The sequence below is a fragment of the Microcebus murinus genome, chromosome 5, assembly GCF_040939455.1.
Source record: "Microcebus murinus isolate Inina chromosome 5, M.murinus_Inina_mat1.0, whole genome shotgun sequence".
NCBI lineage: Eukaryota > Metazoa > Chordata > Mammalia > Primates > Cheirogaleidae > Microcebus > Microcebus murinus.
The window spans coordinates 47,054,974-47,081,942 of record NC_134108.1 but is presented as its reverse complement, the minus strand read 5'-3'; the positions used below and the strand labels follow the sequence as shown (position 1 = coordinate 47,081,942).

The window sequence follows — 26,969 nt, the reverse complement described above, 5'->3', positions numbered from 1 at the left end:
AGGAGCCCCTGTGGCTGGAGATGTCTAAACACATGGGAGAGTGAGTATCCCAGAGCTTTGTGCTCTGCACACTGGGGGAGGTTTTGAAAGTTAGTTCTCAAGCGAGATGTTCCTTTCCTACCAAGAGGCAAGGTGTTCACTGTGACATCTTCCCTGCTCCACAGCATGAGACTGCAGAGGGAGGGGAGACACTTCCAGGCAAAGGGCTGTGGCTGCCAGCGTTGCACAGACAGTAAATGGGAAGAGGGTGCCTTTCCTTAGGGTCAAACAGTGCACAGGTGTGTGCAGTGTCATCTTTGGAACAGGAGAGATGGAGCCCGAGACATGTAGTTGATGAATACCCTAGTCCTGGGCTGCGACTGCTTTGCTTTTGATAGATGAAGCAGGAAATAAGAAAATTATCCAGGCCGGGCGTGGTGGTTCATGCCTGTAATCCTAGCACTCTGGGAGGCCGAGGCAGGAGGATCACTCAAGGCCAAGAGTTCAAAACCAGCCTGAGCAAGAACGAGACCCCATCTCTACTAAAAATAAAAAGAAATGAATTGACCAACTAAAAACATATAGGAAAAATTAGCCGGGCATGGTGGCGAATGCCTGTAGTCCCAGCTACTCGGGAGGCTGAGACAGAAGGATTGCTTGAACCCAGGAGTTTGAGGTTGCTGTGAGCTAGGCTGATGTCACTGTACTCTAGCCTGGGCAGCAGAGTGAGACTCTGTCTCAAACAAACAAACAAAAACAAACAGAAATTATCCATTCCAATGGCCAGTGAGGGGCAGGAATCACTGAGGTTGGGAACACAGAGACTAGATGGCACTAGACCAGGAGGATAATAGGGAAAGAGATCAGATTGTACCCCCAAAAGACCTATTTTTCTTTGCTAACCCACTCTCGGGTTTTGTCCTATTTCTTAGGGAGGCAGGATAAGGTGTTGACACCCCAACTGCACTGGGTCTTCCACGTTGCTCGATGTGCATGTGAGGATGGTCTGACTACTTACTAGGCTGTGCACAGTCTGTTTGCATGCTTTATGGTGTCCCTGACTCTCCAAGGACACCAGATTTCCTGTGGTTAGAGGAGGACCTAGCTTTTCCCAGACCCCCAGCTCAGGCCTGCGTGAGGTTTCCTTACTATGTCTTTACAGAGTTGCGACTGCCTGGAACAGAAGCAAAGGTGGGCAGTGAGTCTAGGATAGGTAACAGCTCAAAGCAAACAGAAACAGGCCCTAGGATGGGCGGCAGGTGGACCGGAAGATAAGATACGTGAACAAAGGCCAAGTTTGAGAGTGGGATAAGCAAAGTCACACGTGACAACATAGGGGGAGATGGGCTGGGGGCCACACATGTGGTGAGCATGAGAGGGAGAAGGGATACAAACCTGTCACACTTAAAAAAAAAATCTTAATTTATTAAATGAATGTTTACTACCAGCTTAATTACTTGATTTTAGGCCCAGAAAGATTGGGGTTAACGTTACTGTCATCTGTCATGAAATGGTGGCCACAGAAAGAGGCTTCTATAGGGAAGGTACTGCAGGAGCCCACCTCTTATTCTTTCTGGATTTTCCAGCTGGCGTGAGAACCGCGTTGCAGGGGCGGCCAGTGCAGGGCACCGCAGGGCATCAGAGAGCAACGGGGCTGGCGGGGCCAGGGTGTCCTCTGGAAGCCCGTAATCGACGCCAAGGGAGAAGGCCAGGGTCACTCTGGGGTGGGGTGCTGTGGGGGAGACCAGGCCTGCACCCTGTGCACGGGGGCCACACGGGAAAAGGAAGCAGCCCAGGGAGGCCCTGGAGTAGGGCACACAAGCGGAGAAGCCGCGGGCGAGGAAGGGGAAAGCGTCTCCCTCCGCCGTGAGCCCGGGGCTGCAGGAGCAGGTAGCGCTGTCACTCAGGGAACAGTCACTGCTCCACCCACCCTTGGGGGTCCCGGGAGGAAAGTGCTCACCCTCTCCTGACATGCCACACGCTAGCTGCGGAGGTGAGTAGCGGAAGAGTCTCATGAAAGTCGACAGGGTATTAACGCGGATCCTTAAAAACCCAAGTGCAGCCTGCGAGTCCGCAGCGTGGGCGGCGGAGGCGTGTGTTCTGCGGAGGAGCCGCGGGGCCTGCAGAGGAGACAGGGCAGCTTTGTGCACTCCGGGCAGTGAGCGCTGCCAGGACGCCTCCGCGTGCCTCAGGCCGGCCCCAGGCCCCCAGCAACATGCAGGGGCTGCTCTGCACTCTCCTCCTCACCGGCCTGGCGCAGGTAAGTTCTCCCCCCTCACCCCCTGCCTCCCGGAGACCACAGCCATGCTTAGTTCTTCAGGCCAGAAATTTTAAAAAATGAAGATGGGGGAAGAGGGAGGATAAATTACTTGGGGAAACACTTCCTAAGAAATAGAAAGCCATTTTCCTCTCCAAATAAAGACCTGCTTCAGTCCATTAGCTTCATGGAAGAAACGTAAAACATTTCCCCTTTCAGCCATCGGCGCTGAAGCCTGCTTTTGCCGTGTTTGAGCAGCCCCACACTCTGCTATGCATTTGTGCAGCGGAGTGCAAGGCACAGCACCTCCTTGGGACGCGCCCTGCCGCCCGCGCCGGGCAGGACACAGCGTCTCTTCATGCCGGGTCCAGGCTGGGGCTCAACTTTCCATAGTTATTTGCAAAATGTGCAGAGCCCCTGGAAAAACGGACTTGGACAACGACCTTTTTTTCAGTTAAGCCTGTCCTTATTTGAAAGGAGCACTTCGGGACACACATTTACGTTTTTAAAACATTCTACGATTTTGTCTTTTCTCAATCCATGTGTTTCTCACTTCATGAAAGGGAATCAGGCCATGGACGCTTTGAAATATTTCAAGCCACAGACCAAAGGGAAGTTTAATTTAATACGAGCAATTCATTGCCTTAGTAGTTTTAAATAAGAAGATTAAAACAGGATGACTTATTTTATTGATTTATGTACACAGTGGAGGTTATTGTTGGCACAAGGGGGCACAGCTTTCGAAATCTTTTGGTGACTTAGAAAACGTGGACACGTCTGTGAGTTAATAGTTGCTTAGGCATTTTAGAAAACAAGGGATTGGAAATTGTTATACTGTATATAAATAGGTATCTATATATATCTATATCTAAATATATATATAAAAATATACTACATATAAACAGATTTATGATTTCAAAAGGATCATGACAAGAATGTCAGTGGTCCAGGTCATTTCTGCTGTTAGGAGGGGCAGGTCTCCCCTGCAGACCGAGATCTGGCCAGCTATTAATATCCTATTCCACTACTCTTGAGAAAAGGCCTGTCATTGTGGATTGAGAGCTGCTACATGTTCCGAAGCAGCAAGCATTCCAGTATAGAGACATGTGTTCAAAATAAACAAACACAAAAATGTGTTAGATACAGAAAGTATTATTTTGTGCTTAACTTTGCTTTTATGAGTTGTTGAAGGGCTGATAATGCCTACTATTTATCGAGCATCTGCCATGTGCCAAGCACTGTGCTATACTTTAGTCATGATCTCAGTTTTTAAAGCAATCTAACGAGGTGAATATCCCATTTTATAGAGGAGACTGAGGCTCAAAGATCAAATCTAAGACCACAGAGCTATCCTAAAGCTTAGACCTGTTGTCAAAATGCCTATTCTTTCTATTGTCATTCTAACAACTCTTGAGATTTCGCTATTGAAAACAATCAAAATATTTCTGAAGATAAAAATATACAATTGTTTATATTTACCCACATATTTGCTATTTCCAGGACTCTTCATTTCTTCCTATATTTCTGAGTTATTATCTATTGTAATTTTCCTTCAGACTAAAGATCTTCCTTTAGTATTTCTTGGGAGGCCAGTCTGCTAGCAACAATTTCTCTCAGTTTTTGTTTATCTGGAAAAGTCTTTTATTTAACTGTCATTTTTGAAAGATAGTCTCATTGGATATAGAATTCTAGGTTGGCAGGTTTTTTTTCCTTTCAACATATCTTTGGGCATTACCTTCTGGTCCACTTCTTCCTCTTCTTTTTATGAGAAGTCAGATCTCATTTTTATTGTTCGTCTCCTGTATGTAATGTTTCCCTTTTCTCAGCCTACTGCCATAATTTTCTCTTTATCCTTGGATTTCAACAGTGTTACCTTTCAACCTCAGAGATGATCTGTTAATGCTTCAAGACTGGAAGGATAAATGGGTGTCCCCAAGTGGCTGATATTGGGAGTGGCATTTCATTAGGGAGCAAAATGAGAAAAAAACAAGGAGGAGAAAAGGAACACGGGGAGTCTGGTAAACAGTAAGGCAGGAGCGAGAGCATGCTGAGAGCTAAGGCTTGCCAGGTGGGCATGGACCAGAGCAGGGAGGATTTGGGCATCATGCTTAGAATTTGGGCTGCACACTGCAGACAGTGGGGAACCACTGTCAGTGGGGAACCACCGATGGGCTTTAAGGAGAGGAGTAATGCAACCACATAGTTCTTTAAAGAGATCCCTCCAGCAGCAAAATAGTAGATGCACTTGAGAAGTCGTTCTTGAGGCTGGAAGGCCAGTCAGGAATTTGTGGCAATAGTACTTAGTAGCAGTGAAATGGGGAAGAGTATCTAGTTCTAGGGAGATGAGGACTACAGAATAAGTGGGATAAGCCACCGAACAATAGTGGGATGGATGACTTTTAGCTTCCTGCCTTGACACTTTGGAGGTGAAACTTTGTGGGTGAAAGATGATGAGTTTTGGGCCTGAGTTTTTCCTGTAGGACATTTAGGTAGTGGTATCCAGTAGGCAGTCAGCTCATGGGTCTAGAGCTCAATGGAGAAGTCCAGGTTGGAAATTTAGTTCAGAACTTCCATAGGATGGAAACTAAAGGCAAAGGGGTGCATAAGATTGCCAAGAGGCAGGGTGTAGAGTGAGAAGAGCAACACAGTAAGGTTACAAAGCACCAATAAGCCTAAATGTAAGTCAAATTCAGGGGAGCAGGAGCCTGTGAAGGAGGCTGGGAAAGTGTGCTGGGAGGAGGGGGAGGGCCAGGTGCAAGAAAGTCAGGGAAAGGAGAGTCAGATGCCTTACAGATGGGGGGCAAGGAGACTAAAGATATTCCATGAACATGAGATAAGCTGAGAGGAGACATGCCTGTGAATCTGGCATGTGAATTGCTGGTGGCCATGGCTGAACCTGTGCAAAACTGAGAAGCAGGCAAAACATTTCTTTTAGTTTAAAACCTTTTTTAGAATTCTAGCCTATTTCTACTCCCTTCTCCACTTTTGCTTCTTCCCCAGAAGCCTGGTGCTGTCCTATCCTCCCCATCAAAATTTATTTTCACACTGTGCATTTGGCTTTTAACTAACAGCCAGAGATGTTGCTCTTTCCTGGGGCATACATGTGTTACCAGTGATAAGAAAAAGGCTGAGAATTTCATGGTAGGATTTTATACTGATACTTCTCAGTGTAGAGTTTTTGAGTTGGAGAGAGGCTTAGATCTCTGATTCATTCCAACTGCTCTCAGGTCCATCAAATAAACATTGAGAGTTAATTACATAAACTAGTCACCAGGCACTGTGCTAGGTGCCAGCGGTACATCTACAAATGAGCCACAAGCACCCGGGGTTGGGTGGCTTTATGGCTGGTGGAGGAAACAGGCACTTCCTCAGATTATTTCACTTCAAAGACTTGTCCAAGGCAGGGAGGTTATAGAAAGCTTCCTGGAAAAGGTGATACCTGAACAGAACCTTGAAGGATAACTAGGTGAAGAAGGAGTAGAGGTTGGGGAAGAATGTTCCAGGCAGGAGGAACAGCATCATATATGGAGGGAATGGCAGGCGATTTAATTTTCTGGACTATAAAGAATATGAAGACTGCAAGAGATGGGGAGGGCCCTGGATGCTGTGCCTAGGAGCTTTCATCTTTCCTGCAAATCAGTGACTCTCATGTGAAGCATGAAGGTGAGGAAGAGATCCAGAATGGTTTTCAGCTTCCTGGCTCGGGGACCTGAGTGGATGGTGACACCATTCACTAAAACGGGAACTGTTAGCTGAGGAGCAAGTTGGTGGGGTGGGGGCGAGGTACTTGCAGAAGTGGATGTATCCAGTAGCAAATAATGAGTTGTTAATAAGTTTAAGGGGAGAGGTCTAGGCTGGAGACAGAGGCAGAGAATCAGTGATTCAGGCAATGCCAAAGCTGGGTGCAGTGGGAGCTAGGCCTGGTCAAGGACGGAGCAGGGCGAGGGCTGAGGGCTGAGGCTCTGGAACCTGCCTGCCTGATTTAAATCTCTCGTCTACCACTTACTTAATAACCTTGGACAGGTTAAATAATCTGAGCCTCAGGGTCCTCATTTATAAAATGGGTCATATAGCTTCCTACTGCTACTATGACAAATCGCCACAAGTTTAGCAGCTTAAAACAACACAAATTTTTTATGTACAGTTCTGGATATCTGAAGTCCAAAAACAGGTCTTAAAGGGCTAAGGTCACATGTCGGCAAGACTGCATTCCCTCTGGAGGCAGCAGGACAGCACCTGTTCTTTGCATTTCCAGCCTTTAACGGCTGTCTGCCTTCCTTGGATCATGGCCCCCTTTCAGCCATGGCATCGTTCCGCCTCTGCTTTTCTGTCCTCACAGCCCCTTCTCCCTTACACCTGCTTCCCCCAGGTGGATCCAATGTACTTGTGATTACACTGGGCCCACCTGGATAGCCCAGGACGCCAACCCCAAGATCCTTAACTTGGTCACATCTGCATTATGTCTTCGTCATGTAAGGTAACATACTAATAGATTCCAGGGATTAGGACATGGACATCTTTGAGGGTACCACTATTCTCCCTATCACATGGGATAATAAGTACTGCATACTGTGGCTATGAAGGTTATGTGAGATAACTATGTAAAAGTACCTGGCACATAGGAAGCACCATGTTCTTATATTTAATAAATATTTGTTGCAGCCAGCAAGACAGACATTAGGCAAAGACCTTGCTCTCAAGCAGCTCACATTCTTGATGCAGGGATCAGAAAAGCAGCAACTAAAATACATAGGTAGTAAGGCAGGTGCTGAGGTGTACGGGGAAAGGGCTGGGGTAGAGAGCTCTTATATAAAGGGGGGCCCAAAGAGGGCCTCGCTGAGGAACTTGAGCACAGACCTAAAGACAATGAAAGAGTGACCCATGGAGATGTCTAGGGGCAGAGCTGGCTTGTGGCTGGAGTGAAGGGAGCAGGGGGTGAGTGGTCGCGAGCAAAGGGAGATGGGGATGTGGGGAGTAGATGATTCAGGGCCTTGGAGGTAGTTTGGATTTTATATTGAAATGGGCAAAGAGTGATATGAACTGACACATTTTAAAAGAATCATTCTGGATGCTGAGTGGACGAAACAGGGAGCAAGGAGGCCACTGTACTCATCCAAGTGCAACACATGGTGGCCTGGATCCGATGGCAGCAGGGGGATACTAAGAAATGAGCAGGGTGGGTATAATTAAAAGGTGTCAGGATTTACTGATGGGATTGGATGTAAAATGTGAAATAGAAGAGCCAAGAATGATCTGACTCCAATGTATTTTTTTTGAAATTGGCCTTTGCTCAAATAGGGAAGTGCATGGGAATTTGTTTTTGGTTGTGTTAAATTTGCTTGCCTATGTAGCAACTCAGTGTAGATGTTAAGTAGGCGGTTTGAGTCTGAGTCAAGAAGGGAGGTATGGCCAGGAGACATGAGATGTAGTGAAGGGAAGGTACTTCAGAAGTCTTAGCCATGGGGGCTCCAATGTTTAGAGATTAGGAGGATGAGAAGAAACCAGAAAAGGAGACTGAGAAGGAGCAGTCAGTGAGGAAGCAAAAATAAGAATGAAGTCTTGGAAACTGAGTGAAGAATAGTTTAAAGAGACAGTGATCATGTCAAATGCTCATAAGTATTATTATTTTTACTACTAATTCACCACAGTGTATTCTACCTATTTGGAGGAAATCTTTTTTTTTTTTTTTGAGACAGAGTCTTGCTCTGTTGCCTGGGTTAGAGTGCCGTGCATCAGCCTAGCTCACAGCAACCTTAAACTCCTGGGCTGAAGCCATCCTCCTCCCTCAGCCTTCCGAGTAGCTGGGACTACAGGCACACACCACCTCGCTGGCTAATTTTTTTATTTTCAGTAGAGACCGGGTCTTGCTCTTGCTCAGGCTGGTCTCCAACTCCTGAGCTCAAGCAATCCTCCCGCCTCGCCTCCCAGAGTGCTAGAGCCACCTTGCCAAGCCTGGGGGAAATCTTCTATTCCTATAATACCTCTGAAATTAGTTTGAGGAACCATTTCTAACAACACCTTTATTATCGAATGAAGTTCTGCTGCAGGGCACAGGGCGCTGGGTCTTTAGACGGGACACCTGAAGGAAGGCCCGGAGAAGCATCGGAAGTGCAGCAGCGTAAACAGTTTTGTCACTGGCCTTGCAAATGTCCTTATCAGAAACCCAGTTGTCCTCCTGGAGTGAGCTTCGTGAGGGACGGCTGTGGATGCTGTAGAATCTGTGCCAAGCAACCAGGGGATGTCTGCAACGAAGCCGACCTCTGTGACCCACACAAAGGGCTGTATTGTGACTACTCAGCAGACAGTCCTAGGTATGAGACTGGAGTGTGCGCATGTAAGTGTCTCCTTCTGGACCTGTTGGAAAAGGCTGAGTCTAGGCAGAATTTTTTTTCCCCCAGCAATTGTTAACTTGGAGTGTTCAGCTTACTGTGGTTAAATATGAGGTGGGTTTAGTTTCACACACCAGGGGATTGGCTCCATTGTGTTGGACACCATGTGAAATTAGCAGATGCTTACTCACATTCATAAACCTATTGTTTTCATTGCATTGAGGTGATCTTGCAGTTCTTCTCAGTAATTGCTTTTAATGATAGAAAATAGGAGAAATGATCTAAACAGAGTCTGATGTCTAAAAGTGCCACAAAATGACAGCTTTTGTTAATACTGTCAAAAACAATATGAATTCAGCCATTTCTGTAACTGAAAAATAATCCTGCTTAAAAATATAAGGCTGTATGACTAGCATTCAGACATACTACTTTAACCTTACCCTCCCAACTAACGATCAAGTTGCTGTGCTTTTTACTGCAGCAGATTTGTAACAAAGAAGGTGAGGTCACCCCAAACCACAGCCTGACCCTCAGCTTTATGGTTCTAAACTCTAGAGATGGAGTCAAACTATCTAAGCCTACAACACACTGTTAGTCAGGATGCCAAATTGTTTAGGATAAAAAGCAAAACATCTAAGGGAAGAGAAATACTCTTGTCACCTGGGCAGTTTAGTCTCTCTGCAGAAAAGTCTTAAATGGGAAGGCAAATTCCTACCAGAAGTTTGAGCACGGCATGAAGGAAAGATAGGCTCTAGCTTCAGAGTCGGACTGAATGTATAGAGCTGTTCAAGTTTGATAACTTGATCCCCCGTCAGCATTATATCGTATTGGGAAAGAATATGAGATCTGGGTTCAAATCCTGATTGCTCCTCTGAGAAACCTTGATCAAGTTGTTTAATCTCTCTGTGTCTCAGTTACATCATATGTTTGTCCTGGCTTATAGAGTTCCTGGAAGGGTCAAATTAAATAATGACATAAAACCTAAAACCCCCAGCACAATATGCAGTAGGCTTTCAAAAATGATTTTTATTTGTGGGAATTCTACGGGGAAAGCAAGACTCTGGCTTTCAGGACACCCCTGTCTCTCAAACTGGGCAGATTATTTCATTAACCTCACACACACTTAGTGAGCGTTCACTATGGAGCTGGGCACTGTGGCCAGCAATCGGGGATACAACAGGGAAGAAAAGATACAGAGTCTGTGTCTGCCCTTACAGAATCAAAGTGTATTATGTCAGACAGAGCTCTCCACAAGTGACTGCACACAAAATGTGATGTGACTTTTAAGAGAGCACAGCCATGAGGATGGGGATTGGGGATAATCTATATCTGGAGTCACAAACTATGGCCTGGGTGTCTAATTTGGCCCACAGCCTGTTTTTGTAAATAACATTTTATTAGAACATGGCTAATTCATTTACATGGAGTCTGGCTGCTTTCCAATGGCAGGGTCAATTTCAATAGACTCTGTCCTGCAAAAAGCTAAAATATTTACTACTTGGCCCTTTATAGAAAATTTACCAATCCCTGATCTAGAATATTTAAAAAATTTTTTTGTCCCATGAGGACCTCTTTATAATCTTAGAAATTCACAAGGACCCAAGAGCTTTTACATGGGTTTTATCTATGGATATTTAATAATGAATTAGAAATTTAAAAATATTTATTAATTCATTTAAAAATAAACCCATTGCAAATATTTTTTATGAAAAAACTTATTTTCCAAAACAAAAATGTTTAGTGAAAATAGTGACATTGTTTTACATTTTTGCGAATCTCTCTAGTGTCTAGCTCAGTAGAAGATAGCTAGATTCACACATCTGCTTCTGCTTTCAATCTATTGCTGTTTTTCTGGTTAAAATATATGAAGAAAATGTGGCTTCACACAGCTATGTAATTGGAAAGGGAATATTTTAACAGGCTTTTCAGATAATTGCGAATATACTTTTTTGATATTATATTAAAACTTGACAAGTGGTCGTTTTTTAAAATTACCTGCATCGTGGAATCTGAAACCACATCAATAAACTTTGAACTCTGTGACATTGAAAATACATTGGTCTACCCAAGACTCACTTGGAATGAGTCTTTTACTCATGCATAATTTTGTCATTCAATGCTTTATTTGGAAAATATCAGTTCACTGTGTTTTAGATGTTCAAAATGTTGATATACTTAATTATGAGATATTTTTAAAAATCACATGAATTAATATCACTCGCATCAGAAAAGTCTACATATTGAGTAGCTATAAAGATTGGGTAGATACAAGTTTTCCAAAATTCTAATTTTTGCTTGAAGGCTTAAATTCTATCATCGGCAACAAATATTGTCAGTTGTTTTCTCTGAAGTAACAGGTTTACTTTGTTTGTTTTCAGGAAAATGTTTCCAAAATACCCAAGTTTGAATAACCATAGTTTATCGTCAGTCATTTAAGTAAAATTCTCAATAAAAAAGTTGCTAGTTCAGCTCACAATTTGAACAATGGCATACATAGTTCCTTAAGTTTCTTTAAGATAGCTATTGTACTTTGGTACATAGACTTTTCCATATATACTTTCTATTTTGTCATACAGAATATTAAAAGGACATATTTGATACTTAAGATTTAATAAAATTAATAAGTTTTATTATGCCATCAAGGACATTTTTAGGCAAAATTAGCCTTTGTTTCTTTTAGGGACATGGCAAGGAAAAATACAATGACTATCTCTACAGTTTGATTTATGCTAAGGCCCAGCAGTTTTAGCTGCCTTTACTTTTGTACTACAGTGCAAATATCAACACAGTAAAATATCAACCACACTGGTATTTTGAAGAGTTTTGACCTTGATCTCCCAAAGGCCTCTCAGGTACTACCAAGGCATTGGTGGACCATACTTGGAGAAGGGCTGATCCCGAAGGTCAAGAATACTCCTTAAAAGAAATGAAAGTCTCCTCCAATTCTCTTAACAGAAAAATCAGTTACTTTGCAGTACTGTAGTTAAATAAATTATGGTTTCTTCAGACATTCACTTATCCTGTCTTCCTAAGAATGTATCCTAGCCTATTGTTGGATGTCTGGGGAAAACTGTCTCATGAGGCATCAACCCATCTCTCAGATTTATAATCGACTGCTATAGTTATGGTGATTTTTAAATTAATTTTACTCCAGAATAGGACCTTTACTTGGTCTTAATTTTGTAAATGACCATTTGAAGTTTATAGCCTACAATTAATGAAAATGCCTCATTTTAACCTTTCTACAGATGTTTTGTGATGGAGGTTCCAAATGGGGCCCAAGAAGTTGAGAACTATATTCATAAAGGAGATAGCTATTTCTTCTAAGGTATATAATTGGAGGTCTAGACTATTACAAGTTATGGCTTCTTTGGCAATTTTGCTCTTTTCTCTTTTCAGACCTTGTAGCTGTTGGATGTGAGTTCAACAGGGTACATTATCATAATGGCCAAGTGTTTCAGCCCAATCCCCTGTTCAGCTGCCTCTGTGTGAGTGGGGCCATCGGCTGCACACCTCTGTTCATACCAACGCTGGCTGACAGGCACTGCTCTGGAGCTAAAGGGGGAAAGAAGTCTGATCAGTCTAACTGTGGCCTGGAACCATTACGACGGCAGCTTTCAACAAGCTACAAAACAATGCCAGGTGCTCATAAGCAGAGCTATTTTTCATGTATGACTTTGGTGGTTTTCTTTCATGTTCCTTTAATGTACCATAGGTACTAAGTACTTATTGATTGGTAGTCGGAGTGAAATTTAATTATTTGGGTGTAGCATCTTATTCAGTCTTTGCCTTAGGCAGGTGTAAGTACCTGAAAAGGAAACTTTATAATGTTTTAGATTTTTCTGGTAAAATATTTTAAAATATTTTCAAAAGATTTACTAGGTCAGGAAACTCTTCTAAAATCTTATACTTCTGCTTATTCCCAACCTCTTCTCAGGGAAATTGACCAAATATAGGTACCCTAGAGAAACTTTTATTTGTATTTGTTCTGTTATGGGCAAGAAGCTTGACCATTTAGTTCCCAAAATTTTCAAAGGCAACCTTCCTATATGGTACAAGCAGAAATGGAAGTCACCTGATGAAAAATATTTAAGGACTGACACATGCTTTGAAATTGTAAATATTATTTCTAAAAATCGAAAACTGATATAAAGTCCCCTCATTCACTCTGAAATAGAAGCTCAACAATTACTAATCTCCTCTCTCTCTAAACACACACACACACACACACACACACACACACGCACTTTTAAGTTAAGTTACCCACATATGTATGTAGCAAGAAAAATCAAATGCAATTCTTTATTAATACTCTTAAGCACCTGGCCATTTGCTGCTAGCTTAAATATATTCATAAACCTTGTATTCAGTTCTGCTCTAAATTAGCAACTTATTTAAGTACCAGGGTATTTTGGAGACAGGAGTTTTAAAAATACCAGCAAATGAAGCACAGAAAAGGAAGGTCTCAAAAGGGATAATATCGATGTCTGGTTCTTGCTCACATTTCTGTGTTCTCATCTAGAAATCAAGAATGCTTTTTTATTGAAGTTTAGAGCTTAGTGAAAGGTGCCATGGAAATACAGAATATTTGTATAAGTTCCCTTTTATTATGTGGATATTTAATAAAAGCAACTATAATCAGAGAAATGAGTTTTCGATATTTAAAAACTAACTATGAAAAGAACAAACTTAAGGACTCTGTATCAGTTAATCAGAAAAAAATTGACCAACTCGTGAATTTGTATTTATCATACACAGTTATTCAGCTGACAGCATGACTCTACTAATGCTCTAAAACCTCTGAAATTATAAGCCAAATTGTTCTCTTGTCAACATGTACCAAACATTTGGCTTTCTGCATCGGATCTTAGTGACTCAATATAGGGCTCTTCTTAGAACCCATGCGTGAACTTTGCTGGAGAGACTACCTTAGAGCAGTTTTTCATAAGTAAAGCTCTTTGGATAAGTTTAAGTTGGTTTCATTTGTGAAGTTAGAGCACTTTCAGTGGATTTGCTTGAAGCCTGGTTGAAGAAGGGATCAGATGGTCAGCCTTAGTAGTTAGCGCTTTGCTACATAAAATCAAAAAAATCTCTCTAAGTACTCTCTGGTATTTGAGATTTAGGACTAGATATGTTTCAAAGGAAGTATATGTTCAGTCTAATGTCTCTCCTCTGCTTAACTGTGAAACTGCATTTATGTCTCACACAGGAATTTGGCTTTAAAAATTAACCATGACAGAAAAACACACACTTTAAGATACATTTGTGATAATAACTTACATGGTCTATGGTTGGAATCTAGCTTTTTTTTTTGTTTTTGAGACAGAGTCTTGCTCTTTTGCCCTGGCTAGAGTGGTGTGGCGTCAGTCTACCTCACAGTAACCTCAAACTCCTGGGCTCAAGCAATCCTTTTACCTCAGCCTCCCGAGTAGCTGGGACTACACGCATGTGCCACCATGCCCGGCTGATTTTTTCTATATATTTTTAGCTGTCTGGCTAATTTCTTTCTATTTTTAGTAGAGATGGGGTCTCGCTCTTGCTCAGGCTGGTCTCGAACTCCTGATCTTGAGCAATTCTCCTGCCTCAGCCTCCCAGAGTGCTAGGATTACAGGTGTGAGCCACCATGCCCAGACGGAATCTAGCTTTTGCTGGATCAGTATGAAGCATGCAATGACATAATGCCCTCATGCTTTTCTCAATGCTCACCAAACACTAAGCTTTTTGCTTAAAAAATCTCTTCCAGTTTTCTTACTTTTAAATGACTGTTTAATTCCTGAACTGCAGCTCATACTTTAACAAGTGGGGTTACTGTTGATGCGGTAATCTATCCTACCTTTCTTTATTGCAGATGTGTGCCAGGCTTCTAACCTGTTTCCTGCCTTGAGGTCTTTAAACTGTTGTCTACCTTCCAGGTATCTTCATGTTTCTGCTGCTTCTCCCTCAGTTCTATCTGCAGTCCCAAGCTCCTCCTGTAATAACATTGAAAGCAGTATCATACTATCATTCAAAAATAGCACATACTTTAAAGTGACTATTTCCTATGAAGAATTTTTTCTGGGTCTTTTTAGAGTTTTAAATTGATTTTTTGAAGGAAAATAGCCAGAATTTTCCTATGCAGACTCAAATCACAAACTTACTTCTAAGGCATCTATTTAAAAAGGCACATTAACCTTAAGGAAATACCTTGAGACAATAAACCACTATGTAGTTTGCTTAAAATGAACCAAGGGGCCTGATTCATTCATAACAAGAAGCCACCCAATGAATTTACACGGAGAGGGAAAAAATTTACACCCTCTTATAATCTATTTACCCTCTTCCTCTCCTGTTTCTCTGAAGCAGCAGATAGTGGAGGGGCTCTATCAATCCACCACTCACCTATCTATTCACAGATTCATTCATCCATTTGTCCCCTTTGTCTTTCTGTAAGCGATCTGAAATGGATAGCCACTTGGAGACTACCATGGGTCAATAACATAGGAAATGTGAAAAGTAAGCTGAATGAATAACACATTTGCAATGACTTAGTATATAATGATTATTTAGTTTAGTTCAGTGTAATACTACTTGAGCTTATAAGAGATTTTCTAAAAGACTAGATTAAAACACATGAAGGAAAACTGGTCTCATTGACAGTATAATTCTCAAGTCTTTTTGTATTTTAGATTTTAACATATGAAATTTAACAATAAGATCACACTATTCTGGTCGAATTCCCTAATCCTACTAATGTTTATCTCAATGTCTACTGGAAGTGAGGCAAGAACCAGGGAAAAGACAGATTATCAACTAGAATATAGCTTAGGTGTAGTATTCAGAGGATAGGCTAAGCAGAAAGATGCAAATGGGTAAATCAACTCAGTTTTTCAAAGATAAAGTATTTTTATTCCTCTTAAGAAACTGGACTGTAATACTTGGTTGGTTACGTGGAGAGTGGCAAAAGGGATATAGAATAAATTAGACAACAAGCTTCTTTTATTCTGAGATACATTATGTTAAAATAAAAATTCAGATCTCTTTAATATTAGCTTAAAAATAATTAAAAATTATCTATCATACAAGTATGTGTATAAATATGCATTTTCCCCTTATTTTAGCTTATAGAAACCTCCCACTTATTTGGAAAAGAAAATGTCTTGTGCAAGCAACAAAGTGGACTCCCTGTTCCAGAACATGTGGGATGGGAATATCTAATAGGGTAACAAATGAGAACAGCAACTGTGAAATGAGAAAAGAGAAAAGACTGTGTTATATTCAGCCTTGCGACAGGAATACATCAAAAACAGTAAAGGTAAAGTCTAGATTTAAGTTAATTGTAATTCGATCTTAAGAGATTCCTTAAAAGTATTAATATGTTTGTGTTTTGAAGAGAAGGTTGGTGTTCGGTTCTAAGAAACATAAAACTACCTCATTATAACTCTTAAAGTCAAACTATCTCAGAGGAAAACAGATAGTAATCTAACTGTACTTTGTGGGGAAAATTTTACCAAGCAGAGAGGTAATGTTAACCTGTTGATTCTAGACACTAACAACTGAATAATGTGGGTCTTGATCAGCCTGATTTGTTGTGGTAACCCTCCACGTATATTGTTAAGAGTAGATCCTTTTTAGATTCTAACTTATGTTTTCTATGTTAATTGTATGTGGTGAAATTAAAGCAACGAATAAGATTTTGGTCGCTATACCATAGTTATGAAAATAGATACTATGAAGATCAGAGAAGTTCTGATGTCAGTTATCTATCACCAACTTGAAAGGAGACCACACATTTCTAAATGTTCTGTGCATACATAGTAAACTAGCTAAAGGACTATGATAAAATATTTACTCTAAGATTGCTTGGTATAACTAGAGCTGGTCTTCTTTTTTTTTGAGACAGAGTCTCACTTTGTTGCCCAGGTGAGAGTGAGTGCTGTGGCGTCAGCCTAGCTCACAGCAACCTCAATTTCCTGGGGTCAAGGGATCCTACTGCCTCAGCCTCCCGAGTAGCTGGAACTACAGGCATGTGCCACCATGCCCGGCTAATTTTTTGTATATATATTTTTAGTTGGTTGATTAAATTTCTTTCTATTTTTGGTAGAGATGGGGTCTTGCTCAGGCTGGTTTTGGACTCCTGACCTCCTCGATCCGCCCGCCTTGGTCTCCCAGAGTGCTAGGATTACAGGTGTGAGCCACCACACCCGGCCTGGTCTTACTTCTTGAACTAGGCAAGACGTCTATCTCAAGAGTAATTTTTTGAAATGCTACAAAATCCATCTCATCCCTGAATTATTCCCTATCATATTAGCAAATTGACAACTCAATTTTAGAAGGATTAAGATATTTATTCATCTACCCCTCCCACCCAAAAGTGTCTAAGCTATGTTAGGGAATTTGCTAAGTCTTAGGTAAATAAACATTTAATAAGATAGGGCCCCTGATAGTAAACAAAACAGAAATTTCTATTTATTATGGAATTGAGGAAAAGATGCAAACACCACTGCGGAGTGGATGTAAAGACAGACCTCTGGTGAGAGGGTATCTGAAAGGGCAGAGAAGAGAGGGTGCTGGAAGTAACTATATAGAAATACATACTATTATTATTGCCCCAGAAATAATTAATCTGTATGTTTGTGCAATAAAATGTCATTTTTGGAAACTACTGTAATCCAATTTATGTATCTTTTCAGATCCCCAAAGGAAAAACATGCCAACCTACCTTCCAACTTTCCAAAGCTGAAAAGTTTATCTTTTCTGGATGCTCAAGTACTCAGAGTTACAAACCCACTTTCTGTGGAATATGCTTGGATAAGAGATGCTGCATTCCTAATAAGTCTAAAATGATTAACATTCAATTTGATTGCCCAAATGAAGGGTCATTCACATGGAAGATGCTGTGGATTATATCTTGCGTATGTCAGAGAAACTGCAGAGAACCTGGAGATATGTTTTCTGAGCTCAAGATTCTATAAAACCAAGCACATGGGGGAAAAGTCAATCATGTCACATAATAAAAGCATTAGAGTGCTTATAAAAGGGTGGCAAATCTACTGGTTTTAAAAAAATAAGAATGTTTAACTATTCTCAGATCATTGTATTTAAGGCATTAGGAGCTTTTCAAAAAGCTTTTTCAAATTATATATATATGATTATAGCCATTTACTACAAAATTTGGAAGGAGACATTAAGCTGAGTAATGTTCTGTTCACTTGCATAAATAGTGACATGCAAAATAACAAGCAGCACTGTTTAAAAGTATGGACATTTATTATAAAATCAATTGTTTAGATAAGAAAGCAATTATTTAAAAAATAATTTAATACAAATACATGTTAAATGTATAAATTATGATTCTTCTGAGTGCAAACAAGTTGTTACCTCTTTAACAGTTGTAATAAAAGCTATCCTGGAAAAGTCAGTGGATATCACATGGAAATATTTATGTGTTCTCCTACTCTCAGTACCCACTTTAAAGAATGAGGAGAATTTAAACAATATCAAAATATAAATTATAAATAAATATAAAAATACATCTGTATAAGATTTTTATTGAAAACATGATTATCAGTGTATATATATATATGCTTAAATATTAGGCTATAAATAAAGCAAAATATTGAAGAACTCCATTCTCTCAACTTTAGAAAAAGGAACTTTTCTGAAGACAAATGGTTGATATTAAGGTACTAAGACTTCACTAATTTCATACATTGGTATCATCAACAAATTGTGATTCAACAGAAACCACTCTTTTAGACAAAAATAATTCCTGCTAATATGAAACAAATTGGGCTTTCTGAATCACAAAAATGCTGAAACAGAAGGGTGACATAAAGCAATGTGAAACTAAGAAAAAGTAAAAGTTATATTTTTTGTGTTTGTTTTTTACACAGCTACGCTTAATCTAGGTATATCTGGCACAGGCATGCTTTTTGTGGCATCCAGTTGGTTATATTCCTGTATGAGTGCTGACAAGGATGACACAGCTTCTGTGAAACAGCTTTCTTCCATCCCTTCAACTTGTAGATAGTGATGAAGGTGAGCCTATAAATTAAAAATACCTGGATGTTTACCACTGCAGGGACTTTGATACACACAGTTATCCTATAAGGTAAATATGTTCTATTAAAACTATAGTTCATTCAGCTTTATAATGGAAACGAGAACTTGTTGTTAAATGGAATTTCTTGCCTAAATTCTATAAACTTACAAAATTTCTCATTTACAGTAATAATAGTATGAGTAAGCCTCTCCTCTTCAGTTATAATCAGTACAACAAATATAGTAAACAAGATCACTCCTGATTTGTAATAGTGTCATTCTTAAGAATACATCTTAAATAGCCAAAAAATACACAGTTACAAAGGTGTACGATAATTACCTTTTTCTTGTAGAGCCTCATGAACCTCTCTCTCAGTTCCATGAAGGTAGGCTTTACACATGTGTTATTTGCTAAAGCTAATAATGAATGAGAGTGACCCACAGGAGGTACTGAACACAGGCTGGTCTTCCAGCCTTCTTGATTCCAGGAGACAAACTGTAGAGAGGGTTTTAACCTGAGATTAAAAAAAACCCACAAAGGTAAGAACTAAGGACATTATTGATGGTATCATTCTAATTGCTTACTTTATAAACTAATTTAACTATTTTTTTACTATTAGCAGTAACATGGTGAACTAAGAGACATTTGGTAGGGGGACATTAAACTTGCTGTGATGGTGATTCAAAAAGCTAGAAATGCATTCTTTAGGATTAGAAATCCAGGGATAAAAAGAAATGAAGGCATTATAATTTTCCCTACTTTGTAATTCAGTAGAGTAGTTTTCCTAAAAATAGACCGTCACTAAATAGTAAAACAAACTTAGAAGAGGTGTAGTAGTAGTGCTGGTGGTAATAATAAAAACAACAGTATCAGCTATAATTTTATGAACACTTTCATAAAACACATATCATTTAATACTCATAAATAATAGCTTTGTATTATTAGTACTCTTATTTACACTTGAAGAAAACAAGGCACAGAGGCTAAGTAGCTGGCTCAGCGTCACACATTAATAAGTGGCATTGCAAGCATTTGAACAGAGGCAGTCTTAAGTACTGCTACACTGTCTCAAGCAGTACACATAAATTATCTTAAAACATATAAACCAAACCTTTCAATATTTCTGCGAAGATCTGAAATCTGTACATTTCCTCTAACCATGAGAGCACAGGCGAGGTAAAGACTATGTTTGGGGTCTGCCCGAATTAGCTGGTGATCTTTACTAAAGGCATCTGAAAACATTTGATCCAATCTAGAACAATGAAAGCATCATTGTTTATATAATATTACGTCTTCCTTCTATGTATAATTATAAAATGAAAAGACAGTCATCTATAGGTAAATGAACTTTATACCAAATATTATATTAATATTAGAATATATTACACATTCTAAATATATTAAATAGCCAGCTATCATTTTCTCAAAGCAATCTTGATGATAATAAATATGAGAAGAGAAGAAATCATATAATATCTTTTTTGGGGAAAAAAAGCTTCTGCAGTAGATTGGTGATTTCAGGTAAGTACAAAATGTTGACTGTAGCATATTAGTGAGCTCTATGTAGTACTGATTTCTGAAACCTCAATCATTACTTAATTTAGTATGCTCATCTACTTTATAGTACCTGAACTATCAAAACTAATTAAAAACCTACAACATTAAGGTGATTACTTTGTCTCTCTAAAATATTATAGCCGCTCCCCATAGCTCGCATTACCGCTTGAGCTCTCTGCCTCCTGTCAAATCAGCAGGTGGCATTAGATTCTGCATTAGGGTGAGTTGTATAATTACCTCATTATATATTATAATTAATAATAATAGAAATAAAGTGCACAATAAATGTAAATGTGCTTGAATCATCCTGAAACCATCCCCCTACTCCTGCCCGTGGAAAAACTGTCTTCCATGAAACTGGTCCCTAGTGTCAAAAAGGGTGGGGACTGCTGCTATAAAAGATGAAACTGTGTAGTATGTTCCTGAATGGAGAGACTTAACAAAAGTCTTTTAACTGAAGGGTAAAAACACAAATACAAGATTGTTTTACCCTTCAGTTAAAGAGAGGAAGATAAAGGTGACTGACAAAGTTTATATCTAATAACACACAGACTCCTAGGTACTTAATATGGCCCCAGTTTGGTTCTTTTTTTTTTTTTTTGAGACAGAGTCTCACTGTGTTGCCCAGGCTAGAGTACTGTGGCATCAGCCTAGCTCACAGCAACCTCAAACTCCTGGGCTTGAGTGATCCTACTGCCTCAGCCTTCTGAGTAGCTGGGACTATAGGCATGCGCCACCATGCCCAGCTAATTTTTTCTATATATTTGTAGTTGTCCAATTAATTTCTTTCTATTTTCTGTAGAGACGGGGTCTCACTCTTGTTCAGGCTGGTTTTGAACTCCTGACCTTGGGCAATCCGCCCGCCTCAGCCTCCCAGAGTGCTAGGATTACAGGCATGAGCCACTGCATCCGGCCATCCCAGTTTGGTTCTTAAATCCTATTTAACTCAATGCAAATATCACTAGGTTCCTTATAACTCTAGCCAGAGGTTTCCATGCTGAATCTGCAGAACATCTTGAAAGAACTGCAGAAATCTGTGTTATTTATCAGATATTTACAGTGCCTACTCTGTGCCAGGCACATTCCAAGTGCAAGAGACATAGCAATGAAAAGAATAAACATTTCCTGCCCTAATTGAGATGACATTGTAAACTGATTATCCTACAGAAGGAGGGATAGAGGACTTGCTGAAGTTCAGGTGAGTTTTGGGGGATTCATGAATCCTCTGCGATTATGTTCAAACTTCTGGTGAGTATGTGCTTTGGGGCATTTTTATGGAGTATTGATATTTCATCAGAGATAGAAACCCAGAAAAGATTAAGAACCACTAGGCAATGAGCAGGTAAAATCACTCCTAATTATTTTCTTGACTCATAAAATATAAAAACTAGTAAGAAACTATTTATAATTATTGGAATACTTATTTTTATTTATATATGCTTATTACTTATTTTCTTTTGGCAAAAATGTACCAAAGAACTGATCTTTGTTAACAAAATCCACAACAAGAAAAACATTCTCATTTGTTTGGAAACTACTTATAAGAAATTGAACACAGCTTTAAAACTATGCCTTTTTATACTATAATTTTAAAACAATTTATTATTTACTCAAGGATGATTGTGTCTATATGCCAATATTGCAGCCTTTGGAGTATCTACACGTACAGCAGAAGCAAAAAGCTCCCCATCAACTGCCCTACAAACATAGTAAAAACATTGTGACAAATTCTTTAAGTGTCTAAAATTTTTAAAGTTCCCTACAGATTTTCATGAACATATTTTAATTAAAAATAAGCCTTCACCACAAATTATAATTAAAATTTTAAAAAGTTGACAGGCATTATTTATATCAAAATGTACTCACTAGAATTACAAGATATTTAACAGACTTTGAAATATTCAGGTTAAAGGACCAAGTCACAACATTTTTTTCATTATGCTGAACTTAATTAGAAATTCCGTATCATTATATTTTAACAACTTGAAATACAAAGAAGTTGTCATGACTGTACAATAAACAGCTTAGCACTAATTTGCATTCTATGTGTTCACATTAAAGGTGTATGTTCTATTTCAATATACTAAAATTTAATATGCTGGGCTGATCCTAGTGGACATTCAATGATCACCATGGTCTATACACCGTCTATGCTGCTTAACTTGTTAAAGTCCCACGCAGAAATGGCATCCTATTAGCTGGCATAAGTGGTCATTTGCTACTTGCTCAAATGAAACCTTGTCAGTATCATGTGACATTCCTGAAGTATAGAATTATCTTGACAAAACTTTATAAAAATAAATCTTTAGTTTTCACATTCTTGTTTATACACTCTCCCTTTACAGAGTTTGTCAGGACCTTTTCCTCAGTCAACTGTGTGAACTTTTCAAGCTCATCCTAACTATATATGCTAAGAGTGTCTTTCAAAACCATTTTCTATTAAATTGATATAAACTTTATGCTCAAAAATGACACACATTTTTAAAACACAGTGTTCTGGAAATGATATATAATAGCTACGATAGAGATTTACATCTGAAAGCCTTCTATGGTGTCGGGCTATGATAAGAACTTTAAAACACAGTCTTATTTAATCTATCCAATAAGCAAAAAACTAAGATGAAAAATTTAAGTTACCGGCCCAAGGTCCTATAGCTACTAAATGACAGAATTGAGATTCAAACTTAAGTTGTCAGACTTCAAGGCATTTAATCTTTTTCAATAAATATTAAATCTTTATTTTCATAAGCCTATAGGTTTAATTATTAGATTTAATTTCAAATAGTTTGATACTGACATTTTAAAACACTTCTAAGTAAAGAAGTATGCATCTAATGGAAAAATGCTGTCATCAACTGTATTTTATCATTTCTCACAAATAAAATGATACAAAGAAATAACTATAGTTATGGCAAACTTCTTTCTCTTAAAAAATTTTTTTTACAGTAATTCAAGTTCTCAAAAAAACTGAAATAAACTTACTTCTTACCTTCGAGGAGGAATATTAACATCTGCCAGTGTATATAGAGGAGTTAGGCTTGACACAAGATAATGAAGTTGAGGAAAAGGAACTAAATTCATGCTGATTTCATTAAGGTCCATATTAAGGGATCCTTCAAATCTTGCAGAGCTAAAAAATTAACATTAAAACAATGAGAAAAATTTTAATTTTAAAAACTATATACCTCGAATGCAGCTTGATTTATTCAGCAGGCAGTTTCTCAAATCCTTTTGTATACTTCCTCAATGCAGAATATATGCTTTTTTCTGTATTAGTGAAATTCAGTATCATGAACAATCATGTATAAAGATAATTAAAATATAATACACATCTACAGTAACTCTTTCTTCTGTATTATCTAAAGTGTGACCAACATACTATTATAATTGTTCATTGCACATATAAAATATTCTTATTAAAAACAGACTTTATTATCTGAGGTAAACACATATAGATCAATAATTAATTATTCCAGAAACTTTACTAAATTCCTCAAGGGTCTGTTTAATACACTCTATAATTTGGAATATAAAAATGCCAAAGCAATCTCTGATACCAAAGTCATGGAAATCTTTTGGACCAGCTCAAGAGGAGCTATATATTTGCTAGCTTAAAAGATCAAGATATTCAACAGCAAAAAAATGTTTAATTTTGTTTAACCAAGTGTTTTACAAGTGTGTGTACTGCAAAATCTTTTATATTACATGACACCTGTTAATATTCCATGGAATGTACTTGGGGAAATGTTGCTTTGGATTCATAGAAATTAAAATTCTGCTTTTCCACTCCAGCAGATGAAACTACAGGAAGAAATAAACAAAAAACCCCCACAAAAACAAAAAGAAGCTCCTATAACTTAGAAAAACTAAAAATGCTACTACAAAAATTCAAAACATCATCAATAGCACAGTTTTTTGACTACCATAGATAGAATTACCTTGTTAGGTTGAGCAGCAAATTTGCCACAATGTTGTTCATTGCATCAAAGGGCTTCTTCTGCTGCTTTTTTAAAGCCCCAGCACTTGAAGTAACCAGACTCTTTGGCTTCACAGTTGTATCCAACTTTCCAGAATTCACCACAAAGTCAATTTTGCTAATGATGTCAAATAAAGACTTTTGAGGAAAAAATATTGGGAGAGAAGCTATTAAGGACAGTGGACGTATATGATATTTTACTAGGAAAGAAAGAGAAAGAATAACAATTTAAACTTATTTTTTCTTAGATAAGAAGGCTGAAAAGTGAAGAGAATGTTTCATAAAAACACAAGTGATTGAACACATATAAAATTTGTCTGTAAGTTCCAATGTCATTTCTTACTTGATTGTCAATGGGCAACACACAGTCTGCATGTTCATTAAGTTCCTTCATTGCCAAGATGCTATTATAAGGTGAGGTTATGACATCATCCTCACTGGAAGGATAAATTGAAGTCACAAATCTGTACACTTCTGGGAATTCATCTTCAAGCACCTTTAAAAGAAATGTGCCAAGTCCAGATCCTGTTCCTAAAAGAAAAAAAAAGCACAAATGATTCGGAATATAATTGGGATGAACTTGGAATTTTATGTTTTATTTGTAGACATAATTTTCAACTTATTTCTGTCATTATATATAAACTAAACTAATTTCAGATAAGAAAATGAAGACAACATGGGTAGTGAGGTCTAAAGTTCTGAATTCCATTTCTGGCTCTGATAATGAATTTCAGAGGGCTTTGTATATTTCACTTTTTCATGTTTAAGTTATAGCTATAAGATGCCACAAGAACTTATTGAACAGTAGAAAATTCAACTAAAACAGTACTCAGTCTACACTTGATATAAAGCATCTTAAAAAAATCTAACTTGACAACTTTGGTATAGTATATATACAATCTTAATGATGAAGAAAACTATCAAGACTGAGTTAAAATTATTTAAAATTAAGCATGTCTATCTTGGAGTTACAAAATTTTCAAATACCTATTTAAAAGCAGAAACTATAGAAATCTCATTAAAGATAACGTTCTGATACATAAAAATTTAGAAATTTAGGCCGGGCGCTGTGGCTCACGCCTGTAATCCTAGCTCTTGGGAGGCTGAGGCGGGCGGATTGCTCAAGGTCAGGAGTTCAAAACCAGCCTGAGCAAGAGCGAGACCCCGTCTCTACTATAAATAGAAAGAAATTAATTGGCCAACTGATATATATAAAAAAAAAAAAAATTAGCCGGGCATGGTGGCGCATGCCTGTAGTCCCAGCTACTCGGGAGGCTGAGGCAGAAGGATCACTCAAGCCCAGGAGTTTGAGGTTGCTGTGAGCTAGGCTGACGCCACGGCACTCATTCTAGCCTGGGCAACAAAGTAAGACTCTGTCTCAAAAAAAAAAAAAAAAAAAAAAAAAAATTTAGAAATTTTTAAGAACTTTTAAGTGAGAGATGGAACCTTCTAACCTTTTTTTTCCCCAAACTGGGTTGTCAACCACTAGTGGGCTATGAAACTAATTATCAGATTACTGCTAGTATTTTCTCTTCTTAAATGAAGTAATAGAAAATATCAAGGTGTCACATGTAGTTGGATAATGTTTCCTAAATCTTTTGTTTCAGTGCGTGTGTGTGCATGTGTGTGCACATAGCTGCATTGTAACATAAAATCTATTTCTTACTATTCTGGTTAACCAAAAGGTTAAAAGCCAATGCTCTAATCCATGTGGATAAATATTAAAAGGCTAGGATGCTAAAAATACTAGAAGAAAATGAGGTAAATTTTTTTGGGTAATCTTAAATGAGAAGGATTATAGAAAAGACAGTTTTGATTTCATAAAAATAAACAAAACTTCTATATATGTTAGGGAAAAAAGCCCCATAAGCAAAACAACAAGACAAACTAAAAAAAATCTTCAACATATATGATGGAGGACTAAATTTCTTTAAGAGTTCTCACAAAACAACAACCAAAAAATTACGAATGCAATTGAAAATTGGCCAAAGGATAGAAATATGTAACATAATAAAAGAAACACAAATGCCAAATAGAAGTGATGTTCAACATTACTTCTAGTTAAAGAAATGCAAATTAAAACAAGATATAATTTTGAACATATCAGACAGATTTACATTTCATAATTCTCAGTGTTGGTGACAGTGTAGGGAAATGTAAACTCTTATACTGTTGCCAATGGTGTGCATTGGTGCAATATTGTAGGAAGGTATATTAGAATATCAATCAAAATTTAAAATGTACATGTTCTTTGGTTCCATCTTCTTTTCTAGGAAGATTGCCTATAGCTATAAATAGCACAAATGCACAGAGATTTATGTACCAGATATACACTGGGAATTGTCTGTAATAACTAAACACCATAAACAACGTCCATCAATAAGAAACTGACTTAAAAATTATTACATATATTTTAAAATTTATAGTAATATTAAATATAAAGCATTGCATTATATATTATATACAATTGATTGTATGAGAGGGAATGATAGGAAAAGATGTTTGAGAAAGATATAAAGTGAAAAAATTACAGAATAACTTGTATGATTTCATTTACGTGAAAATATACACACATACTTTCACAGGATATTTTCATAGACAGAAAATATCTGGAAAGATAGACATAAAAAACCCCTGCAAACTTGATTATCTGTGAGAAGAGGGACTTGGGATTAGATGTGGGAAAGAACTTTAACCTTCAGTATAATTTAAATTATTTCTGCCACCTTCAGTGAATTTTAAGTATATTCGTCTGAGATGTTGGGTAACGAAGGGATTAAATAGAAAGGTACCATAATGAATTATATGGTTATAAAATCAATGGTTTTCTTTTGAAAACTTAGTAAAATT

The 26,969-nt window shown here is 38.2% G+C and overlaps 2 protein-coding genes across 3 annotated transcripts in view; one reads left to right on the top strand and one right to left on the bottom strand.

Annotated features, from left to right (window-relative positions):
• Positions 1-2,089: 2,089 nt before the first annotated feature.
• Positions 2,090-17,662, top strand: CCN6 (cellular communication network factor 6). Its single transcript, XM_012753136.2, has 5 exons — positions 2,090-2,239; positions 8,273-8,570; positions 11,965-12,207; positions 15,663-15,856; positions 17,235-17,662. The coding sequence occupies exons 1-5, from the start codon at positions 2,195-2,197 to the stop codon at positions 17,514-17,516; spliced, it is 1,062 nt and encodes a 353-aa protein (XP_012608590.2). The 5' UTR covers positions 2,090-2,194; the 3' UTR covers positions 17,517-17,662.
• Positions 17,663-17,792: 130 nt separating this feature from the next.
• The window catches only part of TUBE1 (tubulin epsilon 1), a 21,649-nt gene continuing 12,472 nt past the window's right edge, over positions 17,793-26,969 (bottom strand). For both annotated transcript variants that reach the window (XM_012753133.2, XM_012753127.3), the window contains 6 exons: positions 24,463-24,650; positions 24,082-24,257; positions 23,133-23,273; positions 19,698-19,838; positions 18,926-19,100; positions 17,793-18,588 (listed from right to left, as the gene is read on the bottom strand). In XM_012753133.2, the coding sequence (XP_012608587.1) occupies positions 18,430-18,588; positions 18,926-19,100; positions 19,698-19,838; positions 23,133-23,273; positions 24,082-24,257; positions 24,463-24,650 (980 nt within the window). In that variant the 3' untranslated portion in view covers positions 17,793-18,429. The remainder of the gene's footprint in view (positions 18,589-18,925; positions 19,101-19,697; positions 19,839-23,132; positions 23,274-24,081; positions 24,258-24,462; positions 24,651-26,969) is intronic.